Source organism: Terrapene carolina, unplaced genomic scaffold (assembly GCF_002925995.2).
Source record: "Terrapene carolina triunguis isolate 2854851 unplaced genomic scaffold, T_m_triunguis-2.0 Scaffold89, whole genome shotgun sequence".
NCBI lineage: Eukaryota > Metazoa > Chordata > Testudines > Emydidae > Terrapene > Terrapene triunguis.
In genome coordinates, this window is record NW_020664440.1 from 176739 (window position 1) to 191374 (window position 14636).

Here is a 14636-nt window from a genome sequence, read left to right on the forward strand (position 1 = left end):
GGAGAGAATGGACTGGATTTTATTAACACTATTGAGCTGCTTGTGAATGATGTTGTGACTATAGGGGGGTGTGTGTGTGTCTGTATATAAATAAAATTCTGTTGAATTCTCTGGGAATTTTGTTCAGTGACATTTTTGACTCTTTTTGAGTGCTTAAACAGCTACATCTAGCGACTTTTCAGGGTTTGTCTGGTGACTTCCCACTATGTGGAATTGGCAGCACTGGTGGTGAGCGCTCGCCAGCAGGTGCAGGCTGCCCGGGCAGGGAGCGGGAACACACGGGGCCCAGTCCCCGACCCGGAGCAAGCAGCCGGGTTCAGGGTGTGAGGGACACATTGACAACACGCATTAATAGCTGTGAAGGGGTAACGCTCAGCCTCGGACTGCTGTCATTAAATGGGGGTCGGACCCCCCCCACACACACTGCCACTCCTGGGAGAATCTGAAATTTAAAAAAGTTACACCTCCCTCCCACCCCATTCCATGCAACTGAACATTCAAATAAGTAAAAATCTTAAAATGCTCTCCCTCTTTCCCCTCCCAGTTACAAACAAGGGCACCCAAATTCTGCCAGGCCCGGCTGGCAAAGTGCTCATCAGCTCCAGGAGCTGGCACATCACAGAGCTGCAGCGTGAAAATGACTGACGAGTTACAGCCTGACCTGACCAGATTTCTTTGTCCAGAGCTGGGCACAGAGCCATAAAATGGCATGAAGGCCACCTCAACCAAGCTTTCCCCAGAGCAGCTACAAGGTTGAGTTCTTGGGAGGTTAAGCCTTTTGCCCCCCAAAACATGAACTATTTAAAACTAGACAAGCCTTCACTCCTATGCACTCCATGTTGAACAGATATTTTGGAAATGCTTATTAGCAGCATAGGCATCAAGCTTCGCAAGCTTGTGTTTTTTTAAAAGTGATCTGGGATTTTCATCTTTTTTTTTTTTTTTTGAATTTCAACTTCAAGGAATTTGATAGTTTTGGTGATCTGAATGGAGCCTGCTGTCTACTATATGACATAAGTTACCTGCAACAATAGTTCAATATAGCAAAACCTTTGGTAATGATGCTTGTTAATAGTGTATGCTTAGTTTTCAGAATATCTACTAATTAAACAAAAAAATATTGGATATTCTTCATTTAGAGAAAGTCAGCAAAAAGGGAAACAAGATTACTGCATATTCTGAATATCCCTTTTTGACTTCTCCAATATGCAACAGTTCCATGCTTGTTACTTAAGAGTTTGTTTAGAAGGTGACACTATCTTACCTAAATTAGACAGAAAATTCAGCATCATGTGTGTTTTTAAAAACCAGGAATACAATTAGCATGATTCTTTAGCAAATCTGTGCCTAGTCTCTTCTCTCTTTATGCTAATATTTGAATACATCAACCCCAAAGCTGTACTTTGACTTTTCACATTGCTTTACAGGGCTTTGATGGCACTCTTCATCATAGCGGTCAAGAGCCTCAAAGTCCAGACTTTGTTTCTAAAATACCCTTTGCAGTAGGGTAGTATTTTCTCATTTTACAGATGGGAAATGGAGGCGGAGAGATTAAGTGACTTTGCCAATGTGTCACAAAATCAAAGGCACAGCCAAGAACAGAATCTCTCAAGTTCCTTAATCCCAAAACCTTCCTCCCTACCAGCATTTTAGTATAGTTGTAGCACTCAAATTACGATTTGTGCTATTAGCTGCTTCATGTGATTCTAACAGCCCATGTCTCACTGCTTGACACATTTAATAAAAAAAAAAGTAAGTAGAGGTTTTTCACCTAAAAGCTGATGGAATGAAGACACTGCACACACCTTTAAAATTATAAATTCACAATTTATTTCAAATAAACCACTCCACCGCTGGGAAATATTTCAAGGGCATTTTCCTTTGCCCTTTCCCCTCCAATGCCTATAAAGAAAAGCTAAGAGTGGTGTCAGTTTCTTGGAGAAGACCTCGCCAACAGAACAAGGCAGACAAGAAACAGCAACACTCTCCATAATACTAAAGCTTCCACAGCAGCAGCTGCTACCTGAAATCCTGGAGAACAATCCAACTGAGCAGATGCAGGTGAGAAAAGGAGTGCCTAGAACAAGTCTCATTTAAAAATAAAGTTTTATTTATCACCTGCTTAAAAAGTCTAAAAGTTTGAATGTGAAATTATAGTACAGAAACCTCCTGCTGTTCCTGTCCCACATTGATACAGTGAGCAATTCATGTGCGGAGCAGCAGTCATGCAGTTCATATTGTTAGTAGAAAACTGTACGGTCCGGGAAGCCTGATGCCTGTTAGAGATCTGAGTCAGCCAGTGCATTCGCATGAGCAAAGCTGAAATAACGAGTCTCAGATGCAAGGATGGAGAGAGACGTCAGGCTGACCTAGGAACAGCAAGCAGCTGCAAAAAGAGGAAGGGACAAACACTGCAAGATTGCCCTGTTACTGGTGTGGGGGGAATTGGTACCTTTTTAGAGTTAATAGCCTGATCCGACTTCTATTCTCAGGCCACCTCATTGACTCGAAAGGGGCTGTGTTCACAAAACAGAATTTGCCCCTTTACCTTTGATCTTGAGAACACTAATTTCTTTCCTATCAGTCACCCACCTCTCAAACAGCAGCAGCTTATCCTTTTCAGATGCCAGAATGAGCAGGAAATGGGGGATCACCCCACAGCTTTAACTGTTCCTATACTACAGCTGCACAAATGTTGCCCTGTTTGGGCTCACGCTGCAAAGACACATCCCGCCTTGTTTTCCACACAGAGGGTGGAAGCAGGATCTGTACGTGGGAACCAGGACATTCACAGCCTCCTTCCTGGAAGAGTTTTGGAGAAACAAAACCCTGTTGACAAAGCTTGAGTTTTGTGTAATTCCAAAGAGATGGCTTTCAACGCAGTCTGTATTTGTATGGATTTCGTAAGTGCTCATCGCCAAGGTGTCTGAGCAGTCTGGACTGCGAGTCAGCTCTCAGGGCCATTTAGCAATTGGTTCCTGCCATCTGATCTACACTGCTCCAGGAATGAGGATTTTAAAACACTTTGTGTTTAAGCAAAATATGCTTATCCTGGTTCAGAGCTGAATGCTTATGCGATGTGAGTGAGCAGGGAGGAGCGGGCACCATCTGGCAGCAAAGCTGAGTATTTAGGATTAGAAAAGATACCTCCCTATACCTCTCTGGCAAACAGGCCAAATTTCACCTGACTGCAGCTAGCTTAACTAGAACACCAGTTCATATCCTACATTAGTACTTTGTGCTTGACGCCTTTAAAGCACTGCATAAACATTACCTCTGCACAGTACTGTACAAGCTCTGTCCACATGATTAGTTCATCTAAGAAGTATCCCTCTCAAACTGAGGGCCCTCTCTTTTCTCCCACCTTCACATGGTTAAAACCTACACACTCAGTTCTGGGGGTAGAGTCAAATGGTGCATGTGTCTCATATAAACAAGAGTAGCAGCTTATTTTGTCAAGCAGGAATTAGGAAGACTCACAGTCAGTCTTTCATCCTGTCAAGTCAAAGAGGGTGAAAATAAGAATATCCTAGTAAGGAATGTGTCAGGGCAACATTCCTCATGAAAATGGCATGGAAGGGAATTCCCTACTTTCACACTAGCCTTGGGGATTTCCTCAGATCAGACACTCAGCTACTCCATTTTTGCCTACATATAGCAGATGCATGTACAAGTCCATGTGTTACATAGGCACCTGTACATGGTACATCCACCATCGTAAAGTGTTGGCATTTAAGCCACTGTTTTGAAGTGACTCTCTTGTTAAGATGAATCGGGGAGGTCACTTTTTAAAACATTGTTTATATTTTACATTAAACATGCCCATACAAAAGCTCTGAGAGTCCCAGACAATAATCAGACTTATAATAACCATCCAGCAGCTTTAATACCAATATACACATAAATTAACTCCACCAGTCAGTTTTCAGTCTGGCTTGATGCAGGCTCTAAGAGAGCAGTACAATGTTAGCTCTAGCACTTCTTTTTGAGTGCCTGTCTACATTGCCAAGATGTGTGTCGGGGATCACATTATGCGTTACTGTTCCCCCTTGACTTGCAATGGGGTTTAGTCTTGCCTGGGTAAATGGGACCAAAGTGGTTTGATCATGTTACACTCCATGTATGACTGATCTTTACAAAGCTGTATGCACTGAAGTAACATGGCTTGTTCCACTCTACCTAACAAGACCAAGCCTATTTAACACTGTTAGAACAACTGTTCTAACAGTCTCCCAAACACCATGGTTTTGGCAGCATAGAAAACCCCTAAAAACCAACTAAAGCAAAAATCCACATGGAAGACCTTAAATTCACTGAATGCAAAGATCTGAATTACCTCTAGGCATATCTCCTATGTTAACCTGATCTCTGCCCTTTAACACCTCCATTTGCTTTGGTTCATGCAGCACAAACTACTGCTGAGAGAAGAGATGCCACACACAATTGTGCTGATATGCAGCCACCGCTGATGCTGTAAGGCGCAAACACAGCAGCAGCCACCCTCTGAGCTCCAGCCACTCTCCTCGTGCAGCCACAGGCCAGTGCTACAAAGCGCATGTTAGAGGAAAGGGAAATCTAGCTGGGTTATTTCATAACCCTCAGTGCATAAAAGGATTTTGGGACAGAAGCCCATTTAATTTACAAGCAGATTATTAAGGAAAAACACTCCACTGCCAATTTATTTTTAAAAAGGGTTGTGTGTTATTCTAGGGTTTGTTTGTATAATTGTACAACCGTTGAAAATTACATAAATTGTAATGATCTAATACTATTAACAGCCATTCAGAAAAATTCCCTCTCTCAAAAGCCATCTGGGGTAGGAGGAAACATCCCAGGAAAGATGCCAATCTGAACTCCAGCCTCTAGCCTGGCAGAAATGAAAAGCGGAAAGATAAAAAACAGAAAGGGACTAAGATGGGGCATTTGCACGTGTCTGTTCTGCAAGGGGAGGGGATGGTTTTGTCCTTGGCCGGGTTCTCCCACAGGCAGTGCTCATTTCTCTTGAGGCAGCCACCGTCACCTTGCTTGCTGCTCTCACCCCTGCACGTCACCACCTCTTTCCGCCTTATGTGTCATGGAAGTCTTTAAGCAAGGTCCTCCTCCTCTGTTCTGCTATATGCATCTGATTCTCTAAGTCCTGGAACAAAGAACAGCAAGGCAGAACCCCATTAATCTGAACTCCCCAGAGGAAAAGAAAAGTCACTTGTATGGTAGAGTGTGAGGCCCATTCACTGCTTCTCAAGCAAATTAAGGACTGCAGGGACCCTTCCGATTTGACAGTGTGTAAAAGAATGTCCCTCTGAACCCAATTCTCCTTAGGTTTCCCTTCTTAGAGGGTTTCTGATGCTCCCTCCCACCTCCCAAAGCAAAAAAACCCCGCACACCAGGGTAACTTTCCCTCCAGCAAAGGGCTGAATGTATCTTCCTTCAGAACCTGTCAGCCCTGGTTCAGTCAGCCAGGAGTCATTGCTGGAGAGCAGCAAAGTTCTCCCCTCCATTCCCCCAACTAGGAAACAAGCATCTGCAGGCCAAGTGAACAAAAAGCCAGACTCGAAGCTAATCTGATTGCCCTCACCTGCCTGCCAAGCTGGCCTGGGCCCTTTTGTGCAGGTACTAAGCCACCTGTAAGTGAAGGGCTGCCCAGCAGACACAGGGGAACAGATAACTTACCCCTCTGTCATAGCTGTCCGCTCGCTCCACCTTCCAGGAGAGGTTTTCTATTTCAGCTTCCAACTGAGCCTGCTGGTATTCAAACTGATCAACAGTACAGACAATTAGAGAAACCAATCTACCCAGAGCAGCTTTATGCCACCAAACAGGTGTGGTGAGAGGAAGCACACACCCCTAGGGTCCTTCCTCTCCGCAACAGGTTTGGTGGAGCAAATCTCTGGAACGCTTGGGAAAGCAATGAGCACTAGAACGTGGCATGTCCAGTGACTTCAAAATCCTAAGGAAGATGGATTTTTGTACATTCAACTTTTAATTATTTAAGCATTAGGATACGCCCAACAAGGAGGAAACTGACACCATCAACTGGTGTTTGCAGTCTGGTGAATCTCCATCCCATTTACGGGCTGGAAACGCAGTTTCTGCCCTGTACACACCATCATGTAAAACAAGGGCCGAGCGCTATGGTGTTACCAACAGGGAAACTTTACCCCAGAATCGCAGTCTCAAAACCACTTAGTTTCAGTCACATGTTGGGCCTACCAAAGCGGCCTCCTTGATAGTAAAGTGATGTAAGTGACTGAGCAGCTAGGTTGGCTTGTAATTAACAACAGGGGCTTCAGTCAGTCGTGGAAAGAGTAAGGTTCATTTATTTGTCCTGCCCCCACTACAAACTTGGGAAAGAACCAAAACAAGAGTCAGCAAACGTCTAGCTGAAGGTTATGTCTACACTGCACTCAAAGGTGTGTCTGCAGCACAGGTAGACAAACCCCAAGCTAGATTTGATCTCAGTAACTCAAATACTAGCAGCAAAGTGAAACTCAAGTCAAACAGTAGCGTGTAGAGCCCCAGATGTTGGCTTGCCAGCCAGCTCTAGGGCAGCGCACCCTGGCTAGCGCCCTACCACTTGCACTGAGGTTTAATTCCTCCATTTTTATACAGGTTCCTGAAAGGTTAACCTGTTGCTGTGACTCTCCCAGGAGCTAGGAGCCAATAGTAACCAACTCAGATTCTAGATACGTGTGTTTGCTTATGATGTGAATCCTTATGGGGAAAAATAGTTTGACAACTAGTTTGTCCTTCACACTGTAGTACTATTCTATAGTAAAGTCTGTAAAAACAGGGATGTCTCTGGAACGACACCCAACAGGAGCATTGCTATTAAATCTCTGATGGGGAGTAGGAGGGGGAGGGTTTGGAGCTGATTATGAAGTTTGAGGATACGTGAGGTTCAGTGTCACATATATGTCATTACATGGATTTATTATAAACACACAAACTCTGGGACTGAAGACACAAATCTAGGTGTCTGCTTGGCTTACTATGCTCCCTAGCTAGATGCCAAGAAGTCTGAGCAAACACCTTACCAATTTCTTCCTGGGGCCAGACTCCATGTAGTAGGCATACGGATAGGTGTACTGCAGGGTGTAACGACACTACAACAGAAGAGGAAAAGAGTTTTAGACCTTGATGTTGTTAGCACAGCTTATTTCTATGACTAATATAGGGACACACGAGTTGCCAAACCAGTCCAGTATAGCAGAGGCCATTATCAGATGCTTCTGAGGAAGGTGCAGGAAACACCTGTCAGGACCAATTATGAAATAACCTGCTCAGAAAGGCATCCTCCTGCTAACCTCAGGCAGTTGGTGTCTGATTCAGGGCATAACATCCCTTACAGATCTAACCCCAGAATTGCCTCCCTCTTCAGTGTGCTACTCAGATGCAAGTGTTTTGGTGTGTAGGCTCTCTTCTGTGGACTGAAAGAGCCAAAAATGCTCACCTTTGCAAGCAGCTTTGCAGCGTTCTGCAGGTACTGCCAGTCTATCCATGTTCCCAGGTTGTTCATCACCCTTTCCTGGATCTTCTCCTGAATTCGCTGGTATGTCTGTGCCTCTAACTGCAAGCTTTTATTGTGGTTCTCCCACTGCAAAAGTAGAAGAAAAAGGGCATGAGATCAAAGTGCTGCTACCTACAGATACAAGCTCCAGCAAACAGGAAGTAAGATGGGGCTGGAGTCCAGCAGGATAGGATATGCTGTGGGCAGGAGGACAGCCAGGCAGCACCCTCTGTTGCAAGCCCATGGAGGTTGCCTACACTATAAGAGGCAGGTGGGAGCAGGGAGCAAACCCAGCCCCTCTGTAGAAATGCCCTATGGTCACATCAGCATCTTGTGAGCGACTAGAAGGAGTAAAATAGTGGGAATTTCCTCACTTAAGAAGTCTCTGCCAAGAGATTTAGATTAACCTTTACATGGGCTTACTGAAAGCAGACACATCTGTGCTGCGAAACATCATTGTAAAACATGGCCATTTCCCTGAAGCCCTTGATCTGGAAAGTCAAGATGATTCATTTATTATTATTTTAAGACTAGGTTAATGCTATGAATAAGCAGCTGTTGATATCTGAATTAGGAAACGAGCGCATGCTGACCTCACAGAAAAGTGGCAACCTTGGATCTACAGTGTTTTCTTCTACAGAATCTGCATTAGACCTGTACAGATTGACCAGTCCTATTCACGCCTGCTGCAGGGAAAGAGGAGCTCTGACTGTCTCACTGGTTAGTGACCGATTCCAAAAGCCTTTCTTTAAACGTGTCTTGACATGAAATCCCCTCACAATTTCATTAAACCACATGATGGAGTTTTAATTTAAACACCCGAGATTTGTTTCTTCTTGGTCCCTACAAATTCATGCCATAAGGAACTTTGGAAAGTTCCCTGGTCCTGTGAGGAAATGGTTGCAGCGATATTGTATGAGTGCAGGGACTGGATTAGATGACCTCTCGAGGTCCCTTCCAGTCCTATGATACCTATCTGCAACAGCACAGCAGCATCTTGCAGAGGGACACTATATTCAAATTATTATTTTGTGTTGTTTGTATCATTGTAGCACCCAGGAGCCCTACTCGTGGATGAGAATCCCATTGTACTAGTTGCTGTGAAAGAAGAGAAAAATGCAGGAAATACTGATTTTCTGCAGCATCAGGAAACTTAAGCAATCAATGGAGAACAAAAGTTAACAGCTTGGTAGGATTTGTTGGGTAGAATTTTGAGTCTGAAGGAACAAAGACAGGACCTAAACTGGGACTCCAGAAGTGACTTCATCTGTACCGAATCCTTTGTTTGTGTGTTTCTTACACCGACATTGCTGGCAATAACCTTTGCACTAGGCAGGGACATTAAAAGGCTACAGCAGCTCCGGCCAAAGAGATGTCCTACCCGCTCAAAATAGAACAAGTACTTCTTAAGGGCCTCCCTGGCCTGCGCTTGCTGACTCTGGTTTACAATATCAGGATTCTCTTTGTACCGACTGCATTCGTAGTACTCGCTACCGTGGGTCTTCCAGTCCCCCAGACACATCCAGCAGAAGTCTGCAGAGAACAAGGCACAATCACTGTGATGCATAGAAAAAATGAACTTCCAGAAACCAAATTACAGAGAAACAGCCCCTCTGTTTCAAGGGCTTCCTTTAGCCAAGCAGCATGTAAAGTTTATTTGTGCCATCTTGCCCAGGGGGAAACAGAATACAGCTTGTGGGCCAAATACAACCCCGGCTTGGGGGTCTATATCTAAATATGCAGCTTGTGAGGTAACACTTCCAGCATGCTCCAAGGGGACACTGCCTGGATCCACAAGGAGTGTTGGAAACTGGGACCTGTAGTCTCCGCAGGCTGCACCTCATAGTTAAAGAAAAGGGCAGCTGCAGTCTTACTAGCTAATGAGCTGCAGCTCTCGGACTACTGGCAAGTTGCCAGCATGGGTCTCTGCTGGATCAGATTTGAAGGATCCTAATCTGACCCAGCAGTGAACAAATCCACACAGACAATCCACTTTCCATTCTCACGGGTGCACGCTGGGTGGTGTTGGTGGCCTGTGATACACAAGTCAGACTAGATGATCTGATGGTCCCTTCTGGCCTTAAATTCTGAGACTCTAAGACACCTATCCATATCCAGTGGTTTAGGAGACAGCTTCAGACCAGAAATCCCTGAGGGCAAGCCTACACTTGAAACGCTGCATTGGCACAACTGTGCTGCTGTAGCACTTAAGTGGAGACACTCCTACGTTGACGGCAGAGAGCTCTCCCGTCGACCTAGTTAATCCACCTCTGCAAGAGGCGGTAGCTATGTCACTGGGAGAAAACCCTCCTGCTGACACAGTGCTGTCTACACACGGGATTGGGTTGGTATACCTATGGTGCTTGGGGTGTGGGTTTTGCACACCCGAGCCCCGTAGTTATACAGATATACGTTTGTAGTGTAGACCTGACCTGAGTGGGAGGACGTAGGTAAAAGAGCTAAGGAGAAAAAGTAGAGCAACAGCTAAACCCACAAAACAGAAGTGCCTGGTTTTCGAGGTGGGATACTTGCAGTGTTCGGTCAGGAAGGAGAAAGGAGGAGGTTAAACAGCGGCTGTACGAATCACTTCTGGAAGCCTTACCTTTCCCATTCAGCTGGGTGAACTCTGCTACTTCCACCCAAGGGCTAGCCTGCTCTCTTTCCAGTTTCAATCACTGGGATATCTAGGAGCTTGTTGCTCACCTACTCCTGATACCACAGCATCCCTCCAAGTAACTATCATTCCTGCTGATCTTCTAGCAGCGAAGGAAGTGAACGGGGAGGGGTAGATTTTAAATGTTTTCTGAGGTGGGTTATCTTCCTCGGCCTCCCTACTGGGTGGTAGCAGAGTTGCAATAGGGGAGCTCCGGCAACAGGTAGTCTCACTCACTTCCCTGGGGTTAGAGAAATGCAGCATCCCACAAAAGCCATTTGCTTTGCATTCCTGATATTTTTCAGGGCTTTAATACGGGCTGAGGACAGCCAGGCTGCTTCTTGCATGGGAGTGGACTGAGGAGCAATCTAGCAGATAAGGTTATAGAGATCAACAGACCTACACCTGCTTCTGTGGCTTGGTCCATGTAGGGGCTCATTCTGTCCATCAGTGAACATAAAGACTAAGTCTAGTTTGACATAAAGGCTCAGAGTGTTCCATTACAATGCAAGTGGTTTCAGCTGGTGGTACAGAAATCCATGTACAGAACAAGAACTACATCAGGAAAGCTTTTAAACACCAGAGCACATTTCTGAGGAGCATCAATCTCATGACAGAAAGGGAGCTGAAGACCTTTTACAGCATTAAATCTAAATGCCACCGAAGAATCAGAAACCAGTTAAGAACATAGCAAGTGAAACAATAAGCCTTTATCGCCAAGTCAGATGTGTAATTAGAATCCTCTACATATTTGTACTGGGAGTGGTTAACTGGCTATTTAAGACAACAACATTTACGACTGGGGTAATAAAGGAATATTCCCTTTCCCCAACAGATTCCAGATACTGCTACTTACCATGCTTGCATTTGGAGCATTGCTGAAAAAGAAGGAAAGAGGAGCCATTAGCAATCTGCAGAAGGACAGAAAGGTTTCAGCTAAGGACAAGGAAGATCTGAAGTATTCAGGGAATTGCTCACCATGTGATTGCAGCCTCCATTCTTTTCAATACAGATATTGCACTTGGGACACTGGGAAAACCAAAAGCGTTCATTAGATCCAGCTGTTCTCTAATATTCCTTAAGAACATAATTCCGGCTCTATTATTACAGATACACTGTTCCTGTCAAACCCATTTTAAAGTGGGATGAAGGGGGGATGGATGGATGACTCAGGGCATCAACAACAGATCAGTGGGTTTGAGATAACAGTTCCAAGGAGTAAGGTCATTATTCTTAGCGTTACCACTTGTGAACCAAAGTTCACTCTCAATAGTTACCATTAACTGGCTGGTCAGGTTTAGCAATTCAACCAGTTTACATAGAAAGATAGTACTGGCCATAATGACTCAGACCATAGGACCATCTAGTTCTGTATCCTGCCTTCAGTAGTAGCCGATGGGTAACTGCTTCAGGGGAAGTACAAAGCCATCATACACCTGCCTGACTATACAATGCTTTACCTAGGTTTCTTTGTTCCACAAGTAATCAGTTGATATTCTGCACAATTTGACTGTTACTATATTTTCTTGGTTTGCAAAGCATAGGAAGTAATCCAACTTTGCCAATTTGAATCTGAAGACACCAAATCATATCACAGTCCAGAATTACTACTACCAGTCTGGATTAGATTGGGGTCTCTGACCTAGAAACTAAGGGCACTGAATCCATAACCATTTTCCTGAACCATAAAGTCCTAAATTAAATCCAGCTACAATGAATTCCACAGGTTCACCACACACTGCATAAATAGCTCCTTTTCTTGAGTCTAAATTTGTTGCCTTTAAATTAATCAAGTGCTCAGAAAACCAAAGTTACGGACAAAGACCTTTTAAGTCATGGAGTCCCTTTGGCTCCCCCAGCCAGATCAGGACTAGGCCTTCCAATAGGCACATTCCTTTTCACACCGCCCTGCATATCTGTGCATCCCCCACTTCAGGCTAGATAACCCTAGGTCTTTTGCTTATAAAGCCTCATCCTGCAAAAGGAAATCGATGCTCTAGAGCTTTTCATTTTCTGAACTCCATGGTTAGAACCGAAGCTACACACTACTGCAAATGGGGATGGGCTATATTATCTACCCTTTGTGTATCCACGCATTCCCCTTTAAACAAAAAATTAACTGCCGCTGTACACCAGACAAGTGTTTGAACCATCACCACGCTGCTTCTCTGCCATTAGAGTGCAACATACCCAGCTGCAGATTGATGCTCGCAATGAATTTAGCAGAATGAAGACTGGCATATAGAGAGAGCACTTCAGTAATCAGCCCCACACACAGATGGGTTTCCCAGTTTAAAGTGTATTTGCAGTAATAGAGTCAGCCACAGAATCACAGAAATGTAGTCTCTAAGGTGCCACAAGTACTCCTGTTCTTGTTCCTAGGCAGTCATTTCCCATTTTATATTTCTGCAATTGATTATTCCTTCCTAAGTCCTGTACTTTGCATTTGTCCATATTGAATTTCATCCTATTTATTTCAATACATTTCTCCAGTTTGTCAAGAACATTTTGAATTCTAATCCTGTCCTCCAAAGTGCTTGCAAACCCTACCAGCTTGGCATCATCCACAAGCTTTATAAGTGTACTCTCTATGCCATTCTCCAAATTATTTATGAAGATATTGAATAGAACCAGACCCAGGACAGATCCCTTTAGGACCCCACTTGATATGCCCTTCTTGCTTGTGTGAACCATAGATAACTACTCTTGAGTACAATTTTCCAACCAGTTGTGCACCCACCTTACAAGAGCTTCATCTAGGCTATATTTCCCTAGTGTGCTTAAGAGAAAGTCATGTGAGATAGTATCAAAAGCCTTATTAAAGTCAAGATACATCACATCTACTGCTTCCCCCCACATCCACCAGGCTGCTTATCCTGTCCAAGAAGGATTTTAGGTTGGTTTGACATATGTTGTGACAAATCCATGTTGACTGTTACTTATCACCTTATCATCTTCTAGCTACTTATAAAAGGATTGTTCCAGTATTTGCTCCATTCCCTTTCTGGGTACCAAACTTAAGCTGACTGGTCTACAATTTCCTGGGTTGTCCTTATTCCCCCTTTTATAAATAGATACTATATGTGCACTTTTTAAGTCCTCTGGGATCTCTCCCACTCTCTCCATGAGTTTTCAAAGATCTCTTCAGCCAGTTCCCTAAGTATTCTAGAATGTATTTTGGCAGGCTCTGCCAACTTGAAGACATCCAACTTGTCTAAGCTTTGTGTCCACTAGCACTTTTGTAGGCATAAGTTTCACCGACAAAAGAGCTCTCTCCCACCGGCACAGAGCTGCTACAAAGGAGACCTTACAGCGACACGGCTGCAGTGGTGTCGCTGTAAAGTTTGTAGTTTAGACATAGCCTAAGTAATTTTTAACTTGTTCTTTCCCAAATCAGCATCAGATCCTACCTCATTTACACCAATGTTCACTAGGTCAGTCATGCTACCACTGCTAACCTTTCTGGTGAAAACTGAAACAAAATAGGCATTTAACACTTCAGCCATTGCTGCATTTTCTGTTATGGTCTTTCCTTCCTCATTGAGTAATGGGGCTTACCCTATCCTTGGTCTTTCTTCTTATGTGTTTGTAAAATGTTTTCTTGTTACCCTTTATGTCCCTAGCTATTTTAATTTCACTTTGTGCCTTGGCCTTTCTAATTTTGTCCCTACACGCTTGTGGGTTTCTTTATACTCATCCTTTGTAATTTGACGTAGTTTCTACTTTCAGTACAACTCTTTTTTTGAATTTCACGTCATTGAAGATCTCCTGGCTCAGACAGGGTGGCCTCTTACCATACTTCCTTTCTTTCCTACGCATTAGGGTAGTTTGCTCTTGTGCACTTAATAGTGTCTCTCTAAAAAAATGCCAACTCTCCTGAACCCTTGTTTCGTTTACACTTCCTTCCCACAGCATATTACCTACAGTATTTGCTGAGTTTGCGAAAGTTCACCTCCTTGAAGTCCATTGTCTTTATTCTGCTGTTTTCCCTCTTACCATTCCCTTAGACTCATGATCGCTATCATTTCCTGATCACTTTTATCCAAGCTGCCTTCCACCTTCAAATTCTCAACCAGTTCCTCCCTGTTTGTTAGAATCAAATCTCCCCTAGTCACTTCCTCTACCTTCTGTAATAATTTGTCTCCAATGTATTTCAAGAATTTGTTGGATAATTTGTCCCCTGTGTTATTTTCCCAACAGATGTGCAGGTAGTTGAAATCCCCCATCACTACTAAGTCCTGAGCTACTCCTTTTATCCTCAACTATCTCAACCTCAGTTCAAGTGTATCTATCTGATAGACACAGCAACACCTCTTCCCTGTTTTCCTTGCCTGTCCTTCCTGAACAAGCTGTATCCTTCTATACCAGCATTCCAGTCATGTGACTTACCCACCAAGTCTCTGTGATACCAATGATGTCGTAATTGTGATTATTCAGTAGTATTTCTAGTTCTTCCTGTTTATTCCCCATACTTCT

General features: G+C 43.9%; 1 protein-coding gene across 4 annotated transcripts in view; it reads right to left on the bottom strand.

Annotated features, from left to right (window-relative positions):
- Nucleotides 1–2089: 2089 nt before the first annotated feature.
- Nucleotides 2090–14636, bottom strand: part of ARIH2 (ariadne RBR E3 ubiquitin protein ligase 2) — a 47452-nt gene continuing 34905 nt past the window's right edge. For all 4 annotated transcript variants that reach the window (XM_026650213.1, XM_024204862.2, XM_024204863.2 and 1 more), the window contains 7 exons: nucleotides 11139–11189; nucleotides 11017–11038; nucleotides 8889–9040; nucleotides 7451–7594; nucleotides 7035–7103; nucleotides 5671–5754; nucleotides 2090–5137 (listed from right to left, as the gene is read on the bottom strand). In XM_026650213.1, coding sequence (XP_026505998.1) covers nucleotides 5066–5137; nucleotides 5671–5754; nucleotides 7035–7103; nucleotides 7451–7594; nucleotides 8889–9040; nucleotides 11017–11038; nucleotides 11139–11189 — 594 coding nt within the window. In that variant the 3' untranslated portion in view covers nucleotides 2090–5065. The remainder of the gene's footprint in view (nucleotides 5138–5670; nucleotides 5755–7034; nucleotides 7104–7450; nucleotides 7595–8888; nucleotides 9041–11016; nucleotides 11039–11138; nucleotides 11190–14636) is intronic.